This window comes from Stenella coeruleoalba, assembly GCF_951394435.1.
Source record: "Stenella coeruleoalba genome assembly, chromosome: 1".
In the NCBI taxonomy this organism is placed as follows: domain Eukaryota; kingdom Metazoa; phylum Chordata; class Mammalia; order Artiodactyla; family Delphinidae; genus Stenella; species Stenella coeruleoalba.
The window spans coordinates 37,947,412-37,969,900 of record NC_137169.1 but is presented as its reverse complement, the minus strand read 5'-3'; the positions used below and the strand labels follow the sequence as shown (position 1 = coordinate 37,969,900).

Sequence of the window (22,489 nt, the reverse complement as noted above, 5' to 3'; positions counted from 1 at the left end):
CCACATATAACTAGTGGTCTCTCCTCTCTCTCCTCAGCTAGCGTTACAATCCCAAGGCTAAGGCAAGGCTCCTCTCCAGTATAGCAGACAAGGCCAAGATACTTACCCAGGATTCCCGAATTAACAAAATGTACCAAGCTGAAATACTCAAGGAGATCATTCTGGATGGGAGTCCCGGAGATGAGGACCCGTCGGCTGGTGTTCAAGCTGTCCAGGGCCTGGTAAGTCTGATTCTCAGAGTTCTTGAGCCTGTGTCCCTGAAAGGAAATTAATTCTCACTTAGGCATGGGCACAATGTGGCCTCCCTAATAGTAGCAAAATCTTGTATAGACAAGCAAAGAGGAATCATGAGCATTACAGGTCCTGAGGCCTTGGGAACTGGGCAGCGGGCAGCAAAAGCGAGAGTTTACCCACTCTCTTGGGGAGAAATGCCAGGCTCAAGAGACAGACCTTCAGCTTCTAGACGAATGCTATATCCATAAAGCATGGATTCTCTATTTCTTCCCCTCCTCTTCCCTGCCCCAACCTCCAGAGCCATAGCAGCCTGCCTATCCTCTTCAGAGATCATTCAGACATGTTAGAGACCCGTGCTTTCAGGGAATCCTCCCCCTGCACTAGCCCAACCATCCTATAACCTCCTGAGCCAGATGCCTTCTGTATTAGTCTCCAAGCTATCAGTGCTAAGGGGACTTGGTCCAGGCTCCTCCTCTCCTCTTTCCACAGAATCCAGCCAGCTCAGATATCTAAAGAAAGAGCCTCTCTCTGCCTCTCTTTGCATCTCTTCCCCTATCCCTATATCACCCACCCCAATACACACCTGTTACTTCTCTTTTAAGCCTTTTTCAACAAAATGGTAAAGGACCCTATCAACTTTCCTCTCTCCCAAAGAATCACACGAGCAAGGCCTGTGCCTTTTCTACCCCCAGTCCCTTTCAGCCCCACACTGGGCAGGGCACGCAAAACACAACCACCAGTGAAAGAATGAACAAATAAGCCAGCCTTTCACAGTGCAATTAAACACAGACCCTCCACTGACTCTCCCATCTGTGGGATCAAGCCCAAGCTTGATAGCTTAGTACTTCTCAAAAAGGACCCAGCTGACTTCTGTGACACTCTCCACAGCTTGTCACAGTCCAGGAAACTATAACTCACCACTCCTAATGCTGGATTTCCTTAGGTCTCTTTGCCCATGCCATTCCTCTGCCCACAATTCTCTTCCACAGGCAAATTCCTCAAATGTCACCTCCTATGCAAAGCCTTCCTCAATGACCCCAGGCTGTTGGGGTCTCTCACCTCTGGCTCTTATGGCAGTCTGTACATAACAGCTGTGCACTGAATCCTTTTAATGTGCCAGGCACTATACTAAGCACTTTACCTATATTCTCTTCTATAATCCAGATAACAATCAGATGAGAGGAAATTACAATACCCTTTTAGAGAAAATGAGGTTCAGAGAGGTGCACAGTTATTCAAAATCATGATGGTATCAAGTAGCAGAACTGAGATTTGAACTCAGGTGTGTGAGATTCTGAAGTCCGGGCACTATACTACTCTGCCTCTCATCTACTGCTATATACACTAATCACATTCGATTGTACTTTATCTCCTCACCAAGGCAGGAACTTTTAAAGGCAGAGACCATGTCAGATTTGCCTTTGTAACAGTGCACGGGACAGAGCCCCACACAGAACACTGCTCAGTGAATGCTTGCTGAAGAATGAATGAATAAGCAACATTGCTATTGAAGAATTAGACAGACACCCATAGAATTTTAATTAAAAAAAAAATGACTGGATGTTGTATACCTAAAATGAAAACATCGTATGTCAATTATATCTGTTTTAAAAAAAAATTTTAAAGACATCCTAAACAAAGAAACTTAAAAGTGACTGGAGGATCCAAGCAACAGCCCTGAAACAAGAGGCTGATACTTCTGAGCTGAAGAGGGAAATAAGACCTGAAACTTGTGAAGAAATTACCCAAAAGGCCCTAGGGAAATGGGCATGCATTGGATCCCTCTAAACAATTGGATCCCTCTAAACTGAAGCTCCCTGATGGCTGGCAATCATGAGATCCCCAGGGCCTGACACAAAACAGGTACTTAATAACTCAATTAATGAACTGAACTGATGCACTACCCCTGTGGGTCTCTGTGAAAGGGAAAGCCAACCCCAGCTCCCATGGGACCTTCCTGGCTCCAGACCCGGCTCCTGCCACCATCGGCCACAGATTTAAAACCCAAATGCTGGCATCTCAGCAAATCAAATGTTTGGCCAGATGAAAAGTTGTCAGAGTTCTTATTTATAAGCTGCTGCTAAACTTCTGTTCTGGCAGAATTCTCAGCTTATCCTTTTAAAAGCAAAAAATGACACCAAGATTAAATACCACCACTTGTCTCTCTGAAACATGAGCCCCATGAGTAGATTCTTGTTTTTACTGCATTTCCCAGCATCTGACTTGCTTTGTGTTCTAGCACTTGTAAAGGAACATACATGGGTCCAGATAAGGCATACAGGGACGAGTCCTTCCATAACCAAGCCAAGCTTCTCCCTACACCAAGCTTTGGTTACAACCAAGGCATTAAGAGAGAAGAAAGAGCCAGGACTTAAAATCTCAGACCTGGATTCAAGTCCCAGCACTTCTCTGAGCTTCAGTCTCCTCATCTCCAAAACTGAGATGATGACGTCAATCCCTCCCCTGTTCATACACCTTACAAAATGCTTCCCTATATCCTCTTTCTTGATCTGTATCATGTCCCTTTCAGGTAGACCATGTGCTATCTACTCTATAGTCTCAGAGCAGTCTCATCTGCTGTCATGCTTACAAGTGGCAAAGCCAACGCTGATCCCAAGTGTTCTGACTTGCCCTGTCTAACTCAGATTACAATGTGGATCAAGATTCTGTACAGTTATTATGCTATTATTATGTTATTATTTCTGTGTTCCAGAGAAAAGCATCAGCTGGGAGGAAGCTGGGAACATGAAAGCTGGGGCAGAACCTTCTCTTTCCCAGATCCAAACAGGACAAACTTCTAGAGTAGGCTGACTATCTTTCAGGACTTTGGCTTCCTCAGGTCTCTGACAATTAACACACTGCTGACAAATAAAAGGTAGAAAAAAAAGAAAAAAAACATAAATAAATAAAAGATAGAAGAGCAGAAGGGAGGGCCAGGACCCTGCAGTGTGGCAAGAGGCAGCCTGGTCCCTCATGCCAGTCAGCTCAGAAAACAGGAGAGAATGAGGAAGAAACGAAACACTATAGAGCAGAAGAAAATCTAGATGCCGCCCAGTCCTCAAGGGCTCAACAGCCTGCCTTCCCTTCCCTTCCCCAATGCCCTGGTCTCTAGACCAGGCTCCTGGCACCGTCCCCCTCCATGGTGATGAAGCAAATGCCAGGGTCCTGGACAGTGGCCACGTGCATACCCCATCTCAATCTGCTAAATCTCTTACTCCTACCAAGGAATGGCCCATCAGGGTATTGGAAGTTGGCAGACATGCCAGACTCTTCATAAGGACAAAAGCTCAACTGGGAAACAGCTCACTACTAACAAGCATGGTACCCCAAAGTAAGCTTTTCTTCTCTGTCCTCTCCCCAAACCCTCAGATACAGGGTAATCTATATAGTCCCCAGAGCACAGTCAAGCCTGCCAATCAGTTGACAGATGGGGCCAAGTCTTTCAGCCACCTCTCCACTAAAGCCCCAGGGGTGTGCAAAGTGACCTTACTTTCCCCAAGATATAAACAATGGCAGCAGGCTCAGGGTAGCCAAGTCCCCTAAAGACGTGGGAAATTCTTTATACTGGGAAGCTCCCAGCCACCCTCACTCCTTTCCAAGTAGTTGCATCCCTACCACCCTTCATGTACAGTGCTGGAAAAGGCCAGAGAGTAACAACTGACGTATTTTCCTTAGTCCCAGAGAGTCAACACAGACTCACAAGGTGTATGGACTATCCACACTGGACTTTCCTATCTCTGTGCTTCTGTTCATGAGTCCTCTCAGCCTAGAATAAAAACCAAAGCTGAGGGGACTGCCTTGGTGGTCCAGTGGTAAAGAATTCGCCTTCCAATGCAGGGGACGCGCGTTGGATTCTTGGTCGGGCAACTAGGTTCCCAAAAGCCGCAGGGCAGATAGGCCCGCACACCACTACTACTGAGCTCACGCACCTCAACTAGAGAGCCTGCGTGCCGCAAACTACATAGCCCACGCACTCTGGAACCTTCATGCCACAACTAGAGGAGAGAAAACCTGCAGGCCACAATTAGAGAGAAGCCCACACGCCACAACGAAAGATCCCACATGCCTCAATGAAGATTCTGCGTGCTGCAACCAAGACCCGACACAGCCAAAAAGAATAAATAAATTAAATAAATAAGTACATACGTACATAAAAAAAAAAATTAAGGGACTTCCCTGGTGGCACAGTGGTTAAGAATCTGCCTGCCGATGCAGGGGACACAGGTTCGAGCCCTGATCCGGGAAGATCCCACGTGCCACGGAGCAACTAAGCCCATGAGCCACAACTACTGAGCCTGTGCTCTAGAGCCCGCGAGCCACAACTACTGAGCCCGTGTGCTGCAACTACTGAAGCCCGCACGCCTAGAGCCTGTGCTCAACAAGAGAAGCCACCGCAAGTAGAAGCCTGCACACAGCAACAAAGAGTAGCCCCCACTCACCACAGCTAGAGAAAGCCCACGCACAGCAACGAAGATCCTACGCAGCCAATAAATGAATGAATGAATGAATGATATAAATAAATAAATAAAAGGCCCTGCATGAGATAGATAGATAGACAGACAGATAAGAGACTTCCCTGGCGGTCCAGTGGTTAAGACTCTGCGCTTCCACTACAGTGGGCATGGGTTCGATCCCTGGTCAGGGAACTAGATCCCATGTGCCATGTGGCACACCCAAAAAATAAAACAGAATTTAAAATAATTATTTTTAAAGGTGAATTATTAAAAAAACAAACAAACAGCAACAACAAAAAACCACCCAGAGCTGACATGTACCAAGGTCTTATGACATACCAGGCACTGTGATAAAAGCTTTCCTTCATTTAATGCTCACAATAATCCCATAAGGCAGATATTATCACCCATTTTATTGACACAGAAAAAGAGGCTTGGGTGGTTAAGTAACTTACCACTTACTCTGATAAGTGGCAGAGCCAGGATTTGAACAAAGATCTCTCTGACCCTAGAACCTATTCCCCTAAACACTGTACCATGTCTCTCCACCCATCCAAATCCCTCCCACCCTTCAAAGTCCTTTGGTCTAGGAAAACTGTCTAGAGGCAACAAAACCAATCAGCCCACAGCACCTCACTCTCCTTGGCATTCCAAGCTCTGCTTAACCCCTCTTTCGGCAAATTGGTACCATGGGCTCTCCCTCCCATTTGCCTCCTCCAAGGCAGTATGTTCTGTCCTCTGCATCCCCCAGTAACTGGCACAATCCTTGGATGGCAGTTCTCAGTGAGAAGACATCGACAGACTTTCTCCTACCACCCAGACAGCTGAGCGTCAAGTACCTCATCACATATGACCAGTCCAACACTCCCTCTCCGGAGGACTCCGACATGAAGGCGGAAAGTCTCATAGGAAATGATGAGGATGGGAGAAGGCACTCTGGCTCCACGCTGGTTCATAAATCCTTCTACAACAAAAAAGGTGTCAAGGGAACAAATCTGAGAATATCATAAAGAAAAAGCCAGTCTGATGATTCTTTAATTTAGCCTGGAAATAACTATTTCAACTCTTTCCACAGGAATTCTACTTTCTGTCACCCCTCCTCCCTGCCCTCAACCCTGGCCATCAGTGAGGATACACTTAAGACAGGAGCAGGTTGTATGGAGGAGTGCGGCCATGTTTGTTAAGGCTCCTACCCAGCTTTTGGTCTATCTCGTCCTTAGAGCCTCCGTCGATGGCTAGAGGTTGGATCCTCCCTCCAAGCCATTTCCCAACTTCATTGTACCAGTTCTTCACTAGGCTGGAGGGCGACACCACCACTGCCTTGTCAATTTCTGGCTTGCACTCTGGACTCTGGCGCAAAAGCGTCCACATCAATGTGATGCATTGCAGCGTCTTGCCCAGGCCCATCTCATCAGCCATGATGCAGCCATGGCTACCAGGGATGCGCCGACTGGTGACACACTCCCACAGGAACTTCACTCCCTGGGGAATAACAGCACTCAGCCCACTTTGGCATCCACACTGCAGCTGCCCCAGGGATGACAGCCCCTCAGGTGCAGCCCCTACCCTAGCCCAAACTCACCCCCCCACCCCCCATTTACCTCTCTCTGATGAGGCCTCAAGACCTTACTGAGAATAGGATCAACGACCACATGGACAGGGAGTTTTTCCCTGAGAAAACACAACAAAGAAAACACGGAGCTCAGCCACGGGCAAGGCCACACCCTCAGAAAGTTGTGTCCTGTTGATTCAGAGGCAGCTGCCTAACAGAGGACCTCCTTGGCCTGGTGCAACCAAACCATAGCAAATTCCTCTCCAGGGTGAGAAAGTTAGGAGATGGAGATGGGTTCCCTATGTCATCACCTTAACCTTCCCTGTGCCCCTGAGTGAGCCCAGTAGGAATGGATGAGGAAACCCCACCAAATGGACATGTCCACGTGTTCTTCCCCAGGCACTCTCCTTCCCCACCTACTCACTCTGGATGGTACAGTAGTCATGACAGCACTCTGAAAACATATGCAGGTCCCAAGGTGAAATCACACCAAAATGCTCTCTGCCCTCCAGGTTTGTGCACTTATAGGACCAGAACTGCTCAAGAAATACCAGTGCACATACTTGTCAAGCTTCAGCTGGTCGTGGGCGCTCAGCAAGGGAGGCTCGTACAGAACCAAGGCACCTTCTTCCAGAGGGTCATGGAGGGCCCGGCGGACCCCAGCCCTTTTGAGGCCCAATGCTCGAAAGCCCAGAGGACCTAGAAACCAACAATTTGTCACCTAAGCCTCTAAGTTGAGGAGCTCCAGCAGGCCCAGCTCAAATGCCTATCCTTCACATAAACTTTCCTAAGCTTCCATATGACCCCCTCTCCCAAAAACCTCAGCAAAAGCAGTTTGGGCACCTATGCCTGACCAATACCCCAGTCTGCCTCAGATCAGAGTTTTCTCCATATGACTTCTCCCATTCAACTACAAACTTCTGGGGGGCCAGGTCTCGTTCATCTTAGATCAAATCAATTCTGGAAAGGTCTGAAACCCTAAAGGGGCCTTTCAAGACTGAGAGGTCTTGAGAGTTCGCCTCCTCCCTCTCAGTCCCCAGTTTTAGCACACTTCTATGCCCTACATAAGGCAGGGGGAAACCCTATAGAACCTAGGCCTCTGACAGAGTCAGCCTCATAAAGGAAATGCTACTGAACTCACTTGGACTGAATATAGCCTGGGTCCATCAGCCACCCTGGCCCACCAGGAGCTTCCTGAACACTGACATATCCCCACCAAGAAGATGAGGGGCAGTTAGTCTTGGTAGCCTTTGCCGAAGCTGTCAAACACAGACTTTACACAGGCCCTGGGAAGGTCACCCCATACATAGTCACCACTGGACTGGCATCTTTAATTCCAAGGTAAGCTGTACTTACAAAAGCAGAGGTTTTAATCTATTCAGGCATATTCACACGTGACTAATTTAAGAAATAGAAAAGTCTTCATTTTTACCTTGATAATTTGGAATGGGGATTTTGAAAGGCTTTGACAAAATGCTTCGAATAAATGCTTCCTAAAAAAGAGAAGAAACAGGGATTCAGGACTGATTGGAGATGTTATGGGATAATATTTTTACAAATGCAGTCTAAAATGCCTGTTTAAGCATCGTAATACATTCAGAGCATTGTATTTTGATTATGTTTCATTCAGATGCATCTAGAACAGAAGGAGATGTGCTCCATATTAGATTAGGTTTTGTACAATGGCTTTTACCTTTGAGGCTTTGCATAAGGTTCCACAAATCCCCAGGGACAAGAGAGTGCCAAAGCAAATACCTAGCCTTGGTCAACCACAAGGCTCAGAGCCTTTAGCTCATGAAAGACCATGCCAAGTAAGGACACCTAACTATTCCCTAGGCTGCAGCGCCTTAAGAAGAAAGCACCACAAACTCACCCGATCCCAGTACTAACAGAACTCCAATGTCTGGATTCAACCACTGCCCTTCAGGGTTACATCTTTCCAAGCATAGCGCACATTTCCTTTTTTGTCATATCAGTTCTGCCTACTGCATCCAATTCCCATATCAACTCTCACATCAGCCTCCTTGGGAACTAAACAGCCCTTCAAAGAGTAGTGGTAGCAGGAGTAAAAGGAGCGGTAGTACTAGTAAAATAATGTTGACAACAACAGCAAAAGTGACAACAATAATGATGATTAACAATGTATGCCAGATGCGGTGCTAAGCCCTCGCATTCATGTTACCATTTAATCCTCATTAACAGTCCTATGAGGTCCATATATTACTGGCATCCCCATTTTACAGATGAGCAAATTGAGGCTGAGTGGTTTCCCAAGTCACACAGCCATGACATTTGCAGGACTTTCCTGATTCCAGGCCCTTACTTGTAACTACTGGGCAATATGGCTTCCTATTCCAACCTGTTTGAGTATAGCCATGTGGATCAGCCCAGAGTCAGCAGCTTCCTGCCATGGGAAGGCACAAGAGAGGGAAAAACATGAGAAAGAGGACATGAGAGAGAGGGGAAGCCAATCACCAAGAAAAAGCAAGGGACAAGGGTGACAGGAAGTCTCTGTGCCATCACTTCGGCCTGGAATCAGCACTGGGTTACGGGGCTGGGGCAGGAGGAGGCAGGGGAGTCCACAGTGCCAGCTCCTGAGCTAACTGAAAACTCCCATCAAAGTTCTGATCTATATGCACCTGAGCCCTCGGGGAATTACGATAGACTGTAAACCTCAACAAAATAAGAGCTAGAACCCAAGAGAGCAAGGTGAGAACAAGAGCAGAAACCCTAAAGGTAGTCTTCGTGGAATACATTAGTGCAAAAAGAAGTAATGAAAAATACTCCCTTTTAGCAATAAGGTATTTTAATAGGGAAAAAAGCAAGCCTGTCTTGCCCTGAAATTCTTACCTTTTTAATTCTGACTCACTTCTATACAGATTATTTAAATTCTAGAAACTCAATGTAGTTTAAATAGGAAAAATGTAATGAATATATTTGGCAACCTACTGGAAGATAGAAAAGGAACGTGGAGAACTGAACTTCATCACCACACTAAATAACATGACAAGCCCAGGGTTGGAGAAAGGCCCAAATTCTTTATTTGCGTATTTCTTTGCAGCTGAATAAAATCTTTTGACTATGTTTAATTACCATAGCAATGATGAGAAACTCATATATAGAACATGCTAACAAAAAGCTACCTTTAAGTCAAAGGAGAGGAAAAGGAAGGAAATGGACTCTAATTTCTTTCCTAACTTGGCGTCAATTCTGCTTTTAATTCTGAAACTATTATTTTCAAGACTGTCAATATAAGAGGCTAGTATTGAAGCTCTAAGTAGCCAAGAATTTATGCTCCAAATTTAAAAAGACTTTCAGTAAAACCCAGGAGCCACAAGTTCTGCAGGTAGAAGTGCAGGCTTGTGCAACTACTGTGGAAGAAGGTGAGGACCCATGGCCAAAAACATCTGAGGGCAGAGCCTGCAAGACTTGCAATGGCCAGCCTCCAAGAATCTGGTCTGGTAGTACTCACTAGACTCTGACAGAGGCAGAGGAGAAAGCATGCTCTCACTTTATTTAGTTACTGAAAACCCATACCACCCTTTCCTTCTGATGATAGAAGAGGGAGAAGAACATCCCTCCTCCCCGCCAAGGTCAAAGCTTCCCTCTTCCACAGAGAGTCACTCTATCAGGTCTGCCTGATCTCTCCTGTTGTCTCAACTTCTCCCTCTCTACTAGCTCTTTCTCACCAGCATTTAAAACATGCTTAACCCCAATAAAGTTGTTAAAAAAAAAAAAAAACCATGCTTAACTCTCTCCTATCTCAAAAACAAAATGTCCTTTGACTTCTTATCTCCTCCCCTTCAAACTTCTAGAAAGAGTAGTCTGTCTCCCCTTCCTTATCTCTCACTCCTCCTATCTTCTGCCCCTTCCACTCTTCTGAAGTGATTCTGGCCAAGGTCACCAATGGCCTACAAGACCTTAACTCCAAGGGATATGTTTCTACCCTATCTTACCAGACAAAGCTGGCCACTCCTTCCTCTCAAAGATTCTCTGCTTTTGACTTCCATGACACCACTCTCCCAGTATTTTGCCTTTCTGGGACCTCATGCTCAGTGCCCTAGTGCACTCTTCTTCCTCTGCCCAATCCCTTTAAAAGTCAGTGTTCCTCAGGGCTCAGCCCTAAGCTCTTCTAACTGTACATTCACATGGACACTCCAATACACTTTGTAGGTGTCAAACAAACTCTATGCCAATCACCCCAAATCTATTTCCAGTCCATAACTCCCTCCTAGGTACCACACCCACATCTGCAAACCCAGACATCCTACAGGACTTAAAATTGATTGTGTCTAAGGCTAAAGTCTTCATCTCCAGAGCTGCACTGACTTTTGTGGTCCTGAAGCATTTTTGCCTTTGGGGACCCTTCCTCCACAGCTTTCAAACAGGCTGTTCCCTCTAGCTAGAAAACTTCCTGTTCTCTTCACCTGGCAAACTCCTCGCATCCTTCAGAACTCAACCTAATCAGCATGTCCCTCAGATTCGGGTCTCCACCAGCCTCCAGACTGTTAGGCCCCCTGTTTGCATACACCCACCACATCCGCACTTATGTCATATAGTTCTATAGGACAACAAAATGAATCCGGAATGAAAACAGTCCCGGAGGACTACACACCACTTTTTAAAGCTCAAGAAAACGACTAAACAATGTATTACTTAGTGAATTATATATATATGGTAAAACTATCACAAAAAGCAAGGTATGATGAATATAATTCAGGATAGTGGCTACCTCTGGGAATGAGAAAAGGGATTATGAATTTGATGATGTTCTAGTCCCGGATGGTGGGTTCACAGGTGTTTGTTTTATATTTTATATACATTATACATATATGTTTTTGTATTCATCAAATACTATGTAAAAATGTTTTTAAGTGTTTGCTGAATGCACAAATAACTAACCTCCACTACACATTCCCATCAACATACTCCCATTTTTCCTTCAAAATGTCCCTGTAAAGGAAAAACACGATCCTGTGTCTCTTCTACTCTCAATACTACACTTCTTCTGACACCAGATGTGTCGGTTTTCCATACATGAAGCAAATCTTCGCCTCCGTGTAGGTGCCCTACAACTTAATTCCAACACTATCTTCCAGGAGAAAGCATCAGATCCTAAAAGGGTTCAGTCCCACGTGACTGCCTTCCCCACTGCTTCAGATGCAAATCTCAAGTCCAGGTGGTTACCTGTGCTTCTGACCACAAGCTATAAATCAAATGTTCCCACAACCCCCTCCTTGGGTTCGATTAATTCGCTAGGTGGCTCACAGAACTCAGATAGTTTACTTACTAGATTACTGATTTATCACAAAGGATATTAAAAGATATGAATGAATAGCCAGATGAAGAGACACAGAGGGAGGTCTGGAAGGGTGGTGAGCACAGAAACTTCTGTCCCAGGGGAGTTTCGGGTGTGCCCCTTCCCAACTTCCAGCTCACCAAGTCAACAAGCAGGCAGTTCTCCAAACCCTCCCATACCTTTTGGGTTTGTAAAGAGTAGGACCGATTAAACATTGGCCATTGGTGGTTTGGTTCCCCTGGCAACCAGCCCCAAAGTTAAGTGCTTTACAAAGTCATCTGATTAGCAAATTCAGGTGTGGCTGAAAGGGGTTTGTTAGGAATAACAGAAGACACTTTTATCACTCTTATCACAATCCAAGGGTTTTTGGAGATCAGTGTCACTCTGTCCCTCAGAAAGTTTGGAGGAAAAAGCTTTGGATGGAGCTAGGCAGATCTGACAACTCTGTAACTTTGAGCAAATTACTTAACTTCTCTGAGACTCAGCTTCCTCATCTTAAAAAATGAGAGTTACATGAAATAATGCACAGAATCTGCCACTTGATGATTACCTTTGATTTTACTAGAGGATACACGTGAAAGCTGTAGGACTCTGGTACTTCTTAGAAGCCATAAGCAGAGTCAGAGACAGTTCTCTGACAGGTTCCAACACCCTGCCATAGCCTTCACTCTCCTGCACCCTCTTGTCCTCGCAATCTGAGCCACCTGAGATCTGGTGCCCAAGTAAATACAAACAAGGGGAATTCCAAGTCAGGCACACAATCTCTAAGGAAAGAGGTCAGGCCTTTTCCAGGCCCCAGAAGCTGTGGGCAGGCCCAAAGCCCCCACTAAAGCATCTGCTGGCTACTGTGTGAGGACCGAGGGAGCCTCCCTAGACAAAACAGGGTACACACAGACATTGGCAGGTTGCAGTTAGGGCTTACATGTTGACTGCTGTCCAGACACGGTGGTCGATTCGTTAGGTGAGTCAAAGGTTTCCGAAAAGGAGACAGAAAACACTCCTGGCTCTGGGTCTCACTGTTGGATTTCCGTTTCTTAGGAGTCTAGGAGAGAGAATTGGGGAAGGTGAAGTCTGGAAGATATAGAGTTCACCACAATGGCAACTAACATTTAAAATGCTTAAGTGCCAGGCACTGTGCTAAACTCTTCACATGTACAATATTATCGTGTATCATCTTCACAGTAATCCTAAAATACACGTTTATATCCTGATTTAACAAGTGAGAAAACTGAAGCTTAATGAGGTTAAAGAACTTGCCTAATCTGAAGGGCACTAGAAGAGGTAAATGAAGTGGGCCTGTGAAGGGCAAGTCCATCAGTAGCACAGAGTCATGCTGCCCGCAAATCTTCACTCTAAAAGCCCCAAGGAATACTGAGTGACCCTTTGCTTCCCTCCCTGAGTTTACCAATGGAGGGCAAGAGTTCAGCTGCTCCCAACTCCCAGGCCTCTGAGACCACTCTCAACCAGCCACACCATAGCAGTGAGAACACCAGCACTGAAAGCATTTTCTGAAGCAACCAGTAGCAGACAGCACCAAGTACTGCCCCAAGTTCAAGTCTGAGACCCAGGTCAGTGGCAAGGGGCAGCCAATGTGTCTCCCTCACAGGTAGAGGAGCCGCCTGCACACCAGCAGTACAACTAGAGTAAGCCCCACTGAGCCATCAGGCAAGAACCCACTTGCACCAGGTTGCCAAGGTATTTGAAGCTAAGGCATACCTGAAACAGAAACACCAGGCCACTTCCGCTCTCTCTACAGGCTTTTACTCACTCACTAACCCCGCCCAAAAATGCCTTTGAGAAATTCCTTAGCTAATCCCTTCCTCCAAAGTTCCTGTGGCCAAACACTGCTTCTTGGATTGCTCTCTGAAGTACATACTACATCTTCCTACTGATTTTGGTTACACAGGTCCTGCCCACAGCCAGCCCCAGAAAGCTTCCAAGGCAGAGCCCAGTCCAAAGTCGAACATAGTACCCTTGAGTATTTGCAGGGACTGGAGGGGCATTACCCCTCCAATCTAGGCCCAAGGGAGCTCAGACTCTAAGGTAGGCCCAGTACACTCTACTGTTCTGTGACATTGGGCAGGTGACAATGAGCAAAAGAGCGGGCTGCTAGTTGCTGTTGGGGAAACCCCCTTTTTTTTTCCCAAGGGAGCCAAAAGCCCAACCCAATCAGTTCTTTGCTTTGGAATGCCCCTTCCTAACCAGGAAGATTGAGGCATATTAGCTTCTAATGAGCACCTTGAGAACAAAGATTTTATTTATGTGGTTCAATGCCTGACACATAGTAAGCACTCACTGAAGTTTACTGAAAGAGGCTTCTGGAGGTGACGGGGTTCACTCCATGTAACCCCGAAACCAGGTCTAGGGTTCCTTTCTGCCTCAACATCCTGCACCCCCACCTTCCCTATCCCCTTGAGGGCAGAGGACTCACCACTGCTTCAGGCCGCCAGTCTTCCTCATCACAGGGTCCGCCTTCCGGTTTTCTCTTGGCCAGCTGACTGGGAGCTAAGCTCCTCCTCTGTAAGGAGAGGACGTTAAGTGAGCCCATTAGACACCGCCATAGGGCTAGCCACAGCCTCCCCTAGGCCCATATTTACCATTCTGGGCCCAGGAACATAAAATGTCAAGTACCCATCAGCCAAAGGTCAAAGGCACCCAACAGCTGAGAACGCAGAACCAGCCTGGTAAAGAGCGGGCTGCTACATTACTGAGAGCATGGGCTAATTAAAGAGGGAGCATGGATGGAGGGATTACAGCCAGGGGCTGAGGTTTGGGCCCAATCTGTGAAAGTGTCGGTCTCCAGTTAGCCGAGGCAGCCGAGGCGGAAGAGAAGGCCAAAAAGGAAATACCCAAGCAGAAATGAGTAGAGGTCTGGGATGGGGCAAAGAGGCAAGGTAGACTGCCAGACTGAGCAGAGTGGAGTCGAGATAATGTTCCCAGGTGGACGTGAAGGCAGAGGGTAGCTGCGGGGTGGAAAGGGTAATCACAGGCCAGGAGAGTGGCTACAGCGGTGAAAATTCGAGGCCTGGGGAGGGCGAGTCCGGAGGAGTGCGGATGCCGGACTGAGGGAGGCCGAGCAGGGGTCCAGGCAGGACAAGTAGAAGACCCGGCCTTGGGAGGGTAATCCCAGGCGAGGCTGGAAAGAGCGGCAAGGCTGCTCAATCCCAAGCACTCCCCCTCAACCTTCCTCTTCCCAAAGCGCGCGTTAACAGCCGCCAGGACTCCCGGGACCCGCCAGGCCCGGTCAATCGAACCTCCCGCGGTGCCGCCACCGCACCATCCATTGGCTGCGTTCGATGACTTCGGCGCTCGCGACCCAAGGACGGGGGCAGGCCTAGCGCTGTGGTCGCTGAGAGGCCTGGACTCTGGAGCTGGGTAGGCTAAACGGACGAGCGAGGAGGAGGGAGTTAAGAGGTAGGGCGGGGCCTGCAGTGGCGGGAGCCGTTGGGCGAAGTGGGAGGGGCGAGCGCGCCCGCCGGGTTTTTGCACCCGCGGGCTGGACTCCGGCTCCGGTCCACTGCCGTATGCGGGAGGCCGGTGAGCTGCCCGGACGGCAGCTGAAGTGACAGTTTACCTCCGACGGGACCGCGGAGGACCTGACCCCGTGTGCGGAAGGCTGAGAAAGGCGGCACGTGTGTGTGTGTGTGTGTGTGTGTGTGTGTGTGTGTGTGCGCGCGCGCGCGCGTGCCGAACCTGGAGAGGAGGTCGAGGTTGGAGTCAGATGTCGCTTAGCCCGGCCCTCTCCTCACCTCCACCGCCGGGGGTGGAGGGAGTTTTTCCTCCTGGACTCCCTACAACGTGGTCGGCTAAGGCAGTGAAAGCCCCCAGGGGACATGAACTTAAGGTCTGGGGTGTCTTGGAGGAAGCTACCTTCCCTTCCTAGGGAAAACCGTGTTGGTGGTAGTGTGGTTTCGGAGTCAGTTCGAATCCTGTACACTCAGTCAGTCTACCTGTAGACTCAGTCCCTCAAAACGTCAATTACTTCATACCGAAAATTTACATTATATTAGTACTTTGGCTATTCTGAGAATTAAATTAATGTGCTTAAAATTCTCATTATAATGCCAGGCACAACCCAGGTGCTCACTAATAATAGTAAGGGTATACACGTAGCATTTACTGCCAGGCACTTCTAAGCTTCTTAGTTATAATAATTCATTTAATGCTCACAACGGTAAGGTAGGTTTATTATTGTCCCTGTGGACTAAAAATCATTCACAACCAAAGAGTTGTTTTATTTGGCGGGAATTTTTAGGACTTCAAGCCCAGGAGGCAGCATCTCAAGTAACCCTGAGAGAACTGCTCTGAGGAGGCGAGGGGGGAGCTAGGATATATAGAAGTTTTGCAACAAAGGGCAGGTAGTGTGGAACATCAAAAGATTACTAATTAAAGAAAACCAGAAATCGCATGTTAAGGAATTTAACGCTTTGCTATGTATGGGAAGATGTAAGATTCTGGGCTCAATGAAATCATTCCTTTGATATGCACCTTAGCTATCTGGGGCCAGTACCCTGTGCTTTCACATCCTGAGTTTCCTCAGGGCTCACCTTAGGGAGTGGCTGCAGTCTGAAGGCTGCTAGATGGCAAATATTCTTTGTTTCCTTCCTGAGTTCCCTCAGGGCTCACCACCTTCAGTGCTGGCTGCACGGCTGCAATCGCTGAGACTGTGACACCCTTTGTTTTCTGATATGGCAGGCGATATTCCATTTATCATCCCTGTTTTACAGATGAAGAAATGCTCAGAGACACTAATCTAAGGTCACACGCCTAGTGAGAATACCCAGGATCTGAATGGTAAGGAGGGGCTGAGCCAAATTTTGTGGGGCGTGAAGCTTTTGTAAGTACTTATTGAGACCTTCTAAAATTAGGTACACATTAAAATTAGGTACACATTAATATTTATTTAGAATGAGATTTTTAAAATTATGGAATCTTGGAAATTTAGGTCCCTTTCTTCTGAAACCTCTAGGCAATTTATCAGAAAGTCTTCCTGTTGCAATCTGGCTTCTCCCCAATTAGAACACTCTGTGCAGGTCGGCCCTGAAGTTTACTTTTAGCTTTATGGTAAATCTGCCTCTGATGGTAACTGTTACTATTTGCCTGGGGTGGGGCAGGGGATAATTTCTTACTGATTTTTTAATTATGTATTAAATTTTTAAGATAATTGCAGATTCACATGCAATTGTAAGAAATAATACAGAGAGCTCCCATGTACCCTTTACCCTTTATTCCATTTCCCCTAATGGTAACATTTTGCAGAACTATAGTATGACATCAAGACCAGGTTATTGACAAAAATGCAGTCAAGATACTGAACATTTCCATCACCTCCTGAGAATCCCTCATGTTGCCCTTTCATAGCCACACCCATTTCCTTCCCCCTCTCACTTCTACCCCTTCCTTAATCCCTGGTAACTAGTAATCTATTCTCCATTTCTATAGCTTTGTCATTTCAATGAATGTTATATAGGGCTTCCCTGGTCGGCTAGGCCGGTGAGCCATGGCCGCTGAGCCTGTGCATCTGGTCCGGAGCCTGTGCTCCGCAACGGGAGAGGCCACAACAGTGAGAGGCCCGCATACCGCAAAAAAAAAAAAGTTATATAAATGGAATCATATAATAGTAACTTTCTAAAATTGGCTTTTTTCACTCAGCATGATTCTCCAGAGATTCATCTAGATTGTTGAGCATATGTATATCAATATGTTTCTTACTGTTGCTAAATGGTATTCTGTGGTGTGGATGTACTTCAGTTTATTTAGCTAGTCACAGGTTGAAGGACATCTAGGTTGTTTCCAGTGTTGGCTATTATGAACTGCTACAAGCATTCATTTGCAGATTTTTGTGTAAACATAAGTCTTTATTCTGTGGGATAAATGCTCAGGAGTGCAATTGCTAGGTTATAGAGTATTTGTATGTTTAGTTTGTTTGTTTGTTTGTTTGTTTGTTATATGCTGGCCTCTCACTGTTGTGGCCTCTCCTGTTGCAGAGCGCAGGCTCCGGACGTGCAGGCTCAGCGGCCATGGCTTACGGGCCCAGCCGCTCAGCAGCATGTGGGATCTTCCCAGACCGGGGCATGAACCCGTGTCTCCTGCATCGACAGGCGGACTCTCAACCACTGCGCCACCAGGGAAGCCCTGTATGTTTAGTTTTTTAAAAAAAAAACTCACAAATTGTTTTCCAGAGTGGCTGTATCATTTTACATTCCCACCAGCAATGTTTGAGTGATCCAGTTTTTCCGCATCCTCACAAATTTGGTGTTGTCACTATTTTTTACTTTAGCTGTTCCGATAAGTGTCAAGTGATATATTGTTGTGATTTTAACTTACATTCCTCTAGTTGCTAATGACATTGAACTTTTTTTTTTTTTTTTGGCCGCGCTATGTCTTTTTTGCTGCACGTGGGCATTCTCTAGTTGCAGCGTGTGGGCATTCTCTAGTTGCGGTGAGTGGGGGCTCCTTTTCGTTTTGGTATGTGGACTTTTCATTGCGGTGGCTTCTCTTGTTGCGGCACACAGGCTCTAGGGTGCACGGGCTTCAGTAGTTGTGGTGCGCAGGCTCAGTAGTTGTGGCCCACGGGCTTAGTTGATCTGCAGCATCTTCCTGGACCAGGAATCGAACCTGTATCCCCTGTGTTGGCAGGCTGATCCTTGACCACTGTGCCACCAGGGAAGTCCCCAGTTTTTCCTTTTTATGGATCATGATTTTGGTGTCAACTCTAAGAACACTTGACCTGGGAATTCCCTGATGGTCCAGTGGTTAGGACTTCGTGCTTTCACTGCAGGGACCTGGGTTCCATGCCTGGTCAGGGAACTAAGATCCTGCAAGGTGTGTGGCGTGGCCAAAAAAAATGGTTTAAAATTAAAAAAATAACACTTGACCTAACCCTAGATCCCAAAGATTTTCTCCTATGTTTTTTCATAAAAGTTTTAAGTTTTATGTTTTGCATTCAAATATGTGATCCATTTTGAGTTAATTTTTGTATAATGTGTTATATTTAGGTAGAGACTCATTGTTTTGCCTATCGATGTTCAATTGCTCTAGCACCATGTAAAAAAACGATTAAAGAAGATAATTTAGGTGATACAAACTTAATTTAACACTTCATGAAGCAGACAATAGCCATTCAGAAAACTGCTAAATGGAGCAAAAGACAGGAAGCTTATAGGATAAAGAATAATGAACAGGAAGAGAAAAATAGAAAATATCTGATTGACTGGGGCCACATAGTCAACCCCATTTGGGGTGAGAAGGAACAGGAAATAAGTATAGAGCCCAGAGCTGGCTTGACATTTGGGGATTGACTGATGATATAGTGTGTTTCTGTTGAAGTGGATCATCTAGGGGGACATGAAGGTTATCTAAATTTCTGTATCACCACGAGCAGGAGTGGCTCCATTTGGCCCCAGACATTTATTTCAACAACCATTTGTTGAAAAGGCTATCTCTCCTTCATTGAATTGCTCTTGTACCTCTGTCAAAAATCAATTGGGCATATTTATGAGTACATTTCTGGGATCTCTGTTCTGTTTCATTGATCTATGTGTCTATTCCTCCACCAGTACTACACAGTGTTTTTTTTTTAATATAAATTTATTTTCTTTATGTATTTATTTATGGCTGTGTTGGGTCTTCCTTGCTGCATGTGGGCTTTCTCTAGTTTTGGTGAGCGGGGACTACTCTTCGTTGTGGTGCGTGGGCTTCTCATTGCAGTGGCTTCTCTTGTTGTGGAGCATGGGCTCTAGGCACACGGGCTTCAGTGGTTATGGCACACGGGCTCAGTAGTTGTGGCTCACGGGCTCTAGAGCACAGGCTCAGTAGTCGTGGCACACAGGCTTAGTTGCTCCACAGCATGTGGAATCTTCCTGGATCAGGGCTCGAACCTGGGTCCCCTGCATTGGCAGGCGGATTCTTAACCACTGCGCCACCAGGGAAGCCCAGCCCCTACACAGTCTTGATAACTGTAGGTATTTGTCTTGAAATTGGGTAGACTGATCCATCCCACTTTATTTTCTTTTTCAAATTTGTTTTAGCTATTCTAGTTCCTTTGCCTCTCTGTATAAATTTGAGAATAATCTTATCTATGTTTACAAAAAACTCTTGCTGTGATTTTGATAGGAATTTCATTAAACCTGTTTATCAATTTGGAAAGAATTGACATGTTTACTGTGTTGAATCTGCCAATCCGTGAACACAGTATGTCTCTCCATTTATTTAGATTTTGTTTTATTTCATTCACCAGCATTGGGTAGTTTTCAGTATACAAATCCTGTATAGTACATGTGGGTTTTTTTGTGGTTTTTTTTTTTTGCGGTACGCGGGTCTCTCACCGCCGCGGCCTCTCCCGTTGCGGAGCACAGGCTCCGGACGCGCAGGCTCAGCGGCCATGGCTCACGGGACCAGCCGCTCAGCGGCATGCAGAATCCTCCTGGACCAGGGCACGAACCCGTGTCCCCTGCATCGGCAGGCGGACTCTCAACCACTGCGCCACCAGGGAAGCCTAAGTACATGTTTTTTCAGATTTACACCTAAGTTTTTCTTTTGAGTGATTGTTAATGGTATTGTATTTTTATTTTTGTTTTCCTCGTGTTCATTGCTAGTATATTGAAATGCAGTTGGTTTTTGTATGTTTATTTTGTATTCTGTGACCTTGATGAACTCATTTATTAGTTCTAAGAGGCTTTTTGGTAGATTCCTTGGGATTTTCTCTGTAAACAATCACGTCATCTGCATTTAGGGACACTTTTATTTATCTTTCTAGTGTGTATGTCTTTTTTTTTTTTTTGCGGTATGCAGGCCTCTCACTGCTGTGGCCTCTCCCGTTGCGGAGCACAGGCTCCGGACGCGCAGGCTCAGCGGCCATGGCTCACGGGCCCAGCCGCTCCGCGGCATGTGGGATCTTCCTGGACCGGGGCACAAACCCGTGTCCCCTGCATCGGCAGGCGGACTCTCAACCACTGCGCCACCAGGGAAGCCCCATGTATGCCTTTTATTTACTTTTCTTGCCTTGTTGCACTGGCTAGAACTTCCCGCACTATGTTGAATAAGAGTGACAAAAGAAGACATCCTGTCTTGTTCCGAATCATAGGGGGAAAACATTGTCTTTCACCATTATGTATAGCGTTAGCAGTAGGTTTTTTGTTGATGTTCATTAACAAATTGAGGAGTTCCCCTCTATTCCTATTTTTCTGGGAAGTTTTTATCATGAATAGCTGTTGAATTTTGTCAAAAGCTTTTTCTGTATCAGTTGATAAGATCATGTGACTTTGCTTCTTTAGCCTGCTAATATGGTGGATTACATTAATTGCTTTTTGAATATTGAACTGGCTTTGCATCCCTGAAATAAACCCTGGATGGTTATAGTATATGATTCTTTTTATAGATTGTTGAATTCTATCTGCTAATATTTTGTTAAGAATTTTTGAATCTAAATTCATGAGGGATATTAATCTATAGTTTCTTTTTTTGTACTGTTTTGTCTGGTTTTGGTATCAGGGTAATACTAACTTCATAAAATGAATTAGGAAGTGTTTCCTTCTCTTCTATTTTCTAGAAGCTATTGTGTAGAATTGATATTAATTTTTCTTTAAATGTTTGGTGGAATTCTCTAGTGAAATCATCTATGCCTGGAGATTTCTTTTATGGGATTTTTAAAAGTAGGAATTCAATTTCCTTAATAGTTATAGAACTATTCAAATTATCTATTTCATATTGGATAAGTTGTGGTAGTTTGTATTTTTTTTGAGGAATTGGTCCATTTTGTTCCAGTTGGTAAATTTATGTGTGTAGAGCTTATAGTGTTCCCCTACTATTTTTTTTTGATGTCTGAGCATCTGTAGTGATATTCCTTATTTCATCCATAATATTAGTGATTTGTGTCTTCTCTCTTTTTTCTTGGCAGTCTTACGAGAGATTTATCAGATTGATCTTTTCAAAGAATCAGCTCTTTGTTTCACTGATTTTCTCTACTGCTTTTGTTCTTACTGTGTTTTCTTAGATTTTACATTTGTCTATTTGGCACCCATTAATCACAGGGACAAACTAATGATTAAAGTTGTTTACATCTCCCTTGCAACCTAGCTTTTGCAGGCATGTGAAAATCATATTACAGACTGTTCAACCAATCCCAAGTCTATATGCCAACCACTTCCTTTATTTAACCCTCATACTCCAAGCCAATATTTTCCCTGCCCTAAATCACCCAGGGCCAAGTAGCAGATGACCAGGGACAGACCAAAGCCCACTAGAATTATTCAAATTAGTCAATCCTAAACTGTTTTCCTGCCCTGCTGTGTCTTTTCTGTGGAAACCCCAATAAAGATTGTGCCCCTCACTCCTTTCTGCCTCCTGACCAACACTGGTGCTTCCCCCATGGTCTTGCATAGTGTGCTATGCCTCCCCTTTGTGGGGGAACTGTGAGTAGTAACATTAAACTTTTCTTTCAATGGCATTAACTTCTCTATATCATCATTCAGTCAGTGATCAACTGAGACCTGTTAATCAGTTTTCAATTTCATTGATTTCTGCTCTTGTCTTCATTTTTTCCTTCCTTTTGCTTGCTTTGGGTTTATTTTGCTCTTCTTTTTCTAGATTCTTGAGGTAGGAGATTACATTATTGATTTGACATTTTTCTTCTTTTTTAACATATGCTACAAATTTTCCTCTCCACACTGCGGTAGCTGTGTCCCACAAATTTTGTTGTATTTTCATTTTCATCCAGTTCAATGTATTTTTTCCCTTGAAACTTCCTCTTTGACCAATGGATTATTTAGAAGTGTATTCTTTAGTTCCAAGTATTAAGAAATTTTCTTGTTATCTTTCTGTTATTGATGTGTAGTGATTCCATTGTGGCTAGAGAACACACTCTATATGACTCTTTTTGGTTGTTGTTGAGATTTGTTTTATTATTGAGGATATGCTCTATCTTGGTATATGTTCGGTGAGCACTCAAAA

At 45.4% G+C, this 22,489-nt stretch overlaps 1 protein-coding gene and 1 long non-coding RNA gene across 5 annotated transcripts in view; one reads left to right on the top strand and one right to left on the bottom strand.

Annotated features, from left to right (window-relative positions):
* The window catches only part of RAD54L (RAD54 like), a 29,115-nt gene extending 14,922 nt beyond the window's left edge, over positions 1-14,193 (bottom strand). Inside the window, exons 1-9 of the mRNA XM_079918938.1 lie at positions 14,137-14,193; positions 13,971-14,057; positions 12,462-12,581; positions 7,673-7,733; positions 6,804-6,939; positions 6,290-6,359; positions 5,882-6,170; positions 5,528-5,652; positions 107-257 (exon numbers count right to left, since the gene is read on the bottom strand). Of these exons, the coding sequence (XP_079775064.1) occupies positions 107-257; positions 5,528-5,652; positions 5,882-6,170; positions 6,290-6,359; positions 6,804-6,939; positions 7,673-7,733; positions 12,462-12,581; positions 13,971-14,057; positions 14,137-14,139 (1,042 nt within the window). The 5' untranslated portion in view covers positions 14,140-14,193. The remainder of the gene's footprint in view (positions 1-106; positions 258-5,527; positions 5,653-5,881; positions 6,171-6,289; positions 6,360-6,803; positions 6,940-7,672; positions 7,734-12,461; positions 12,582-13,970; positions 14,058-14,136) is intronic.
* A 9-nt stretch (positions 14,194-14,202) lies between these two features.
* The window catches only part of LOC307185150, a 32,803-nt gene continuing 24,516 nt past the window's right edge, over positions 14,203-22,489 (top strand). Inside the window, exons 1-2 of one of the 4 annotated variants that reach the window (XR_013827892.1) lie at positions 14,203-15,145; positions 16,267-16,333. This is a non-coding gene — a long non-coding RNA (uncharacterized lncRNA). Of the gene's footprint in view, positions 16,334-22,489 lie in introns of all 4 variants that reach the window. The other 3 variants (XR_013827893.1, XR_013827894.1, XR_013827895.1) reach the window with 3 other exon arrangements.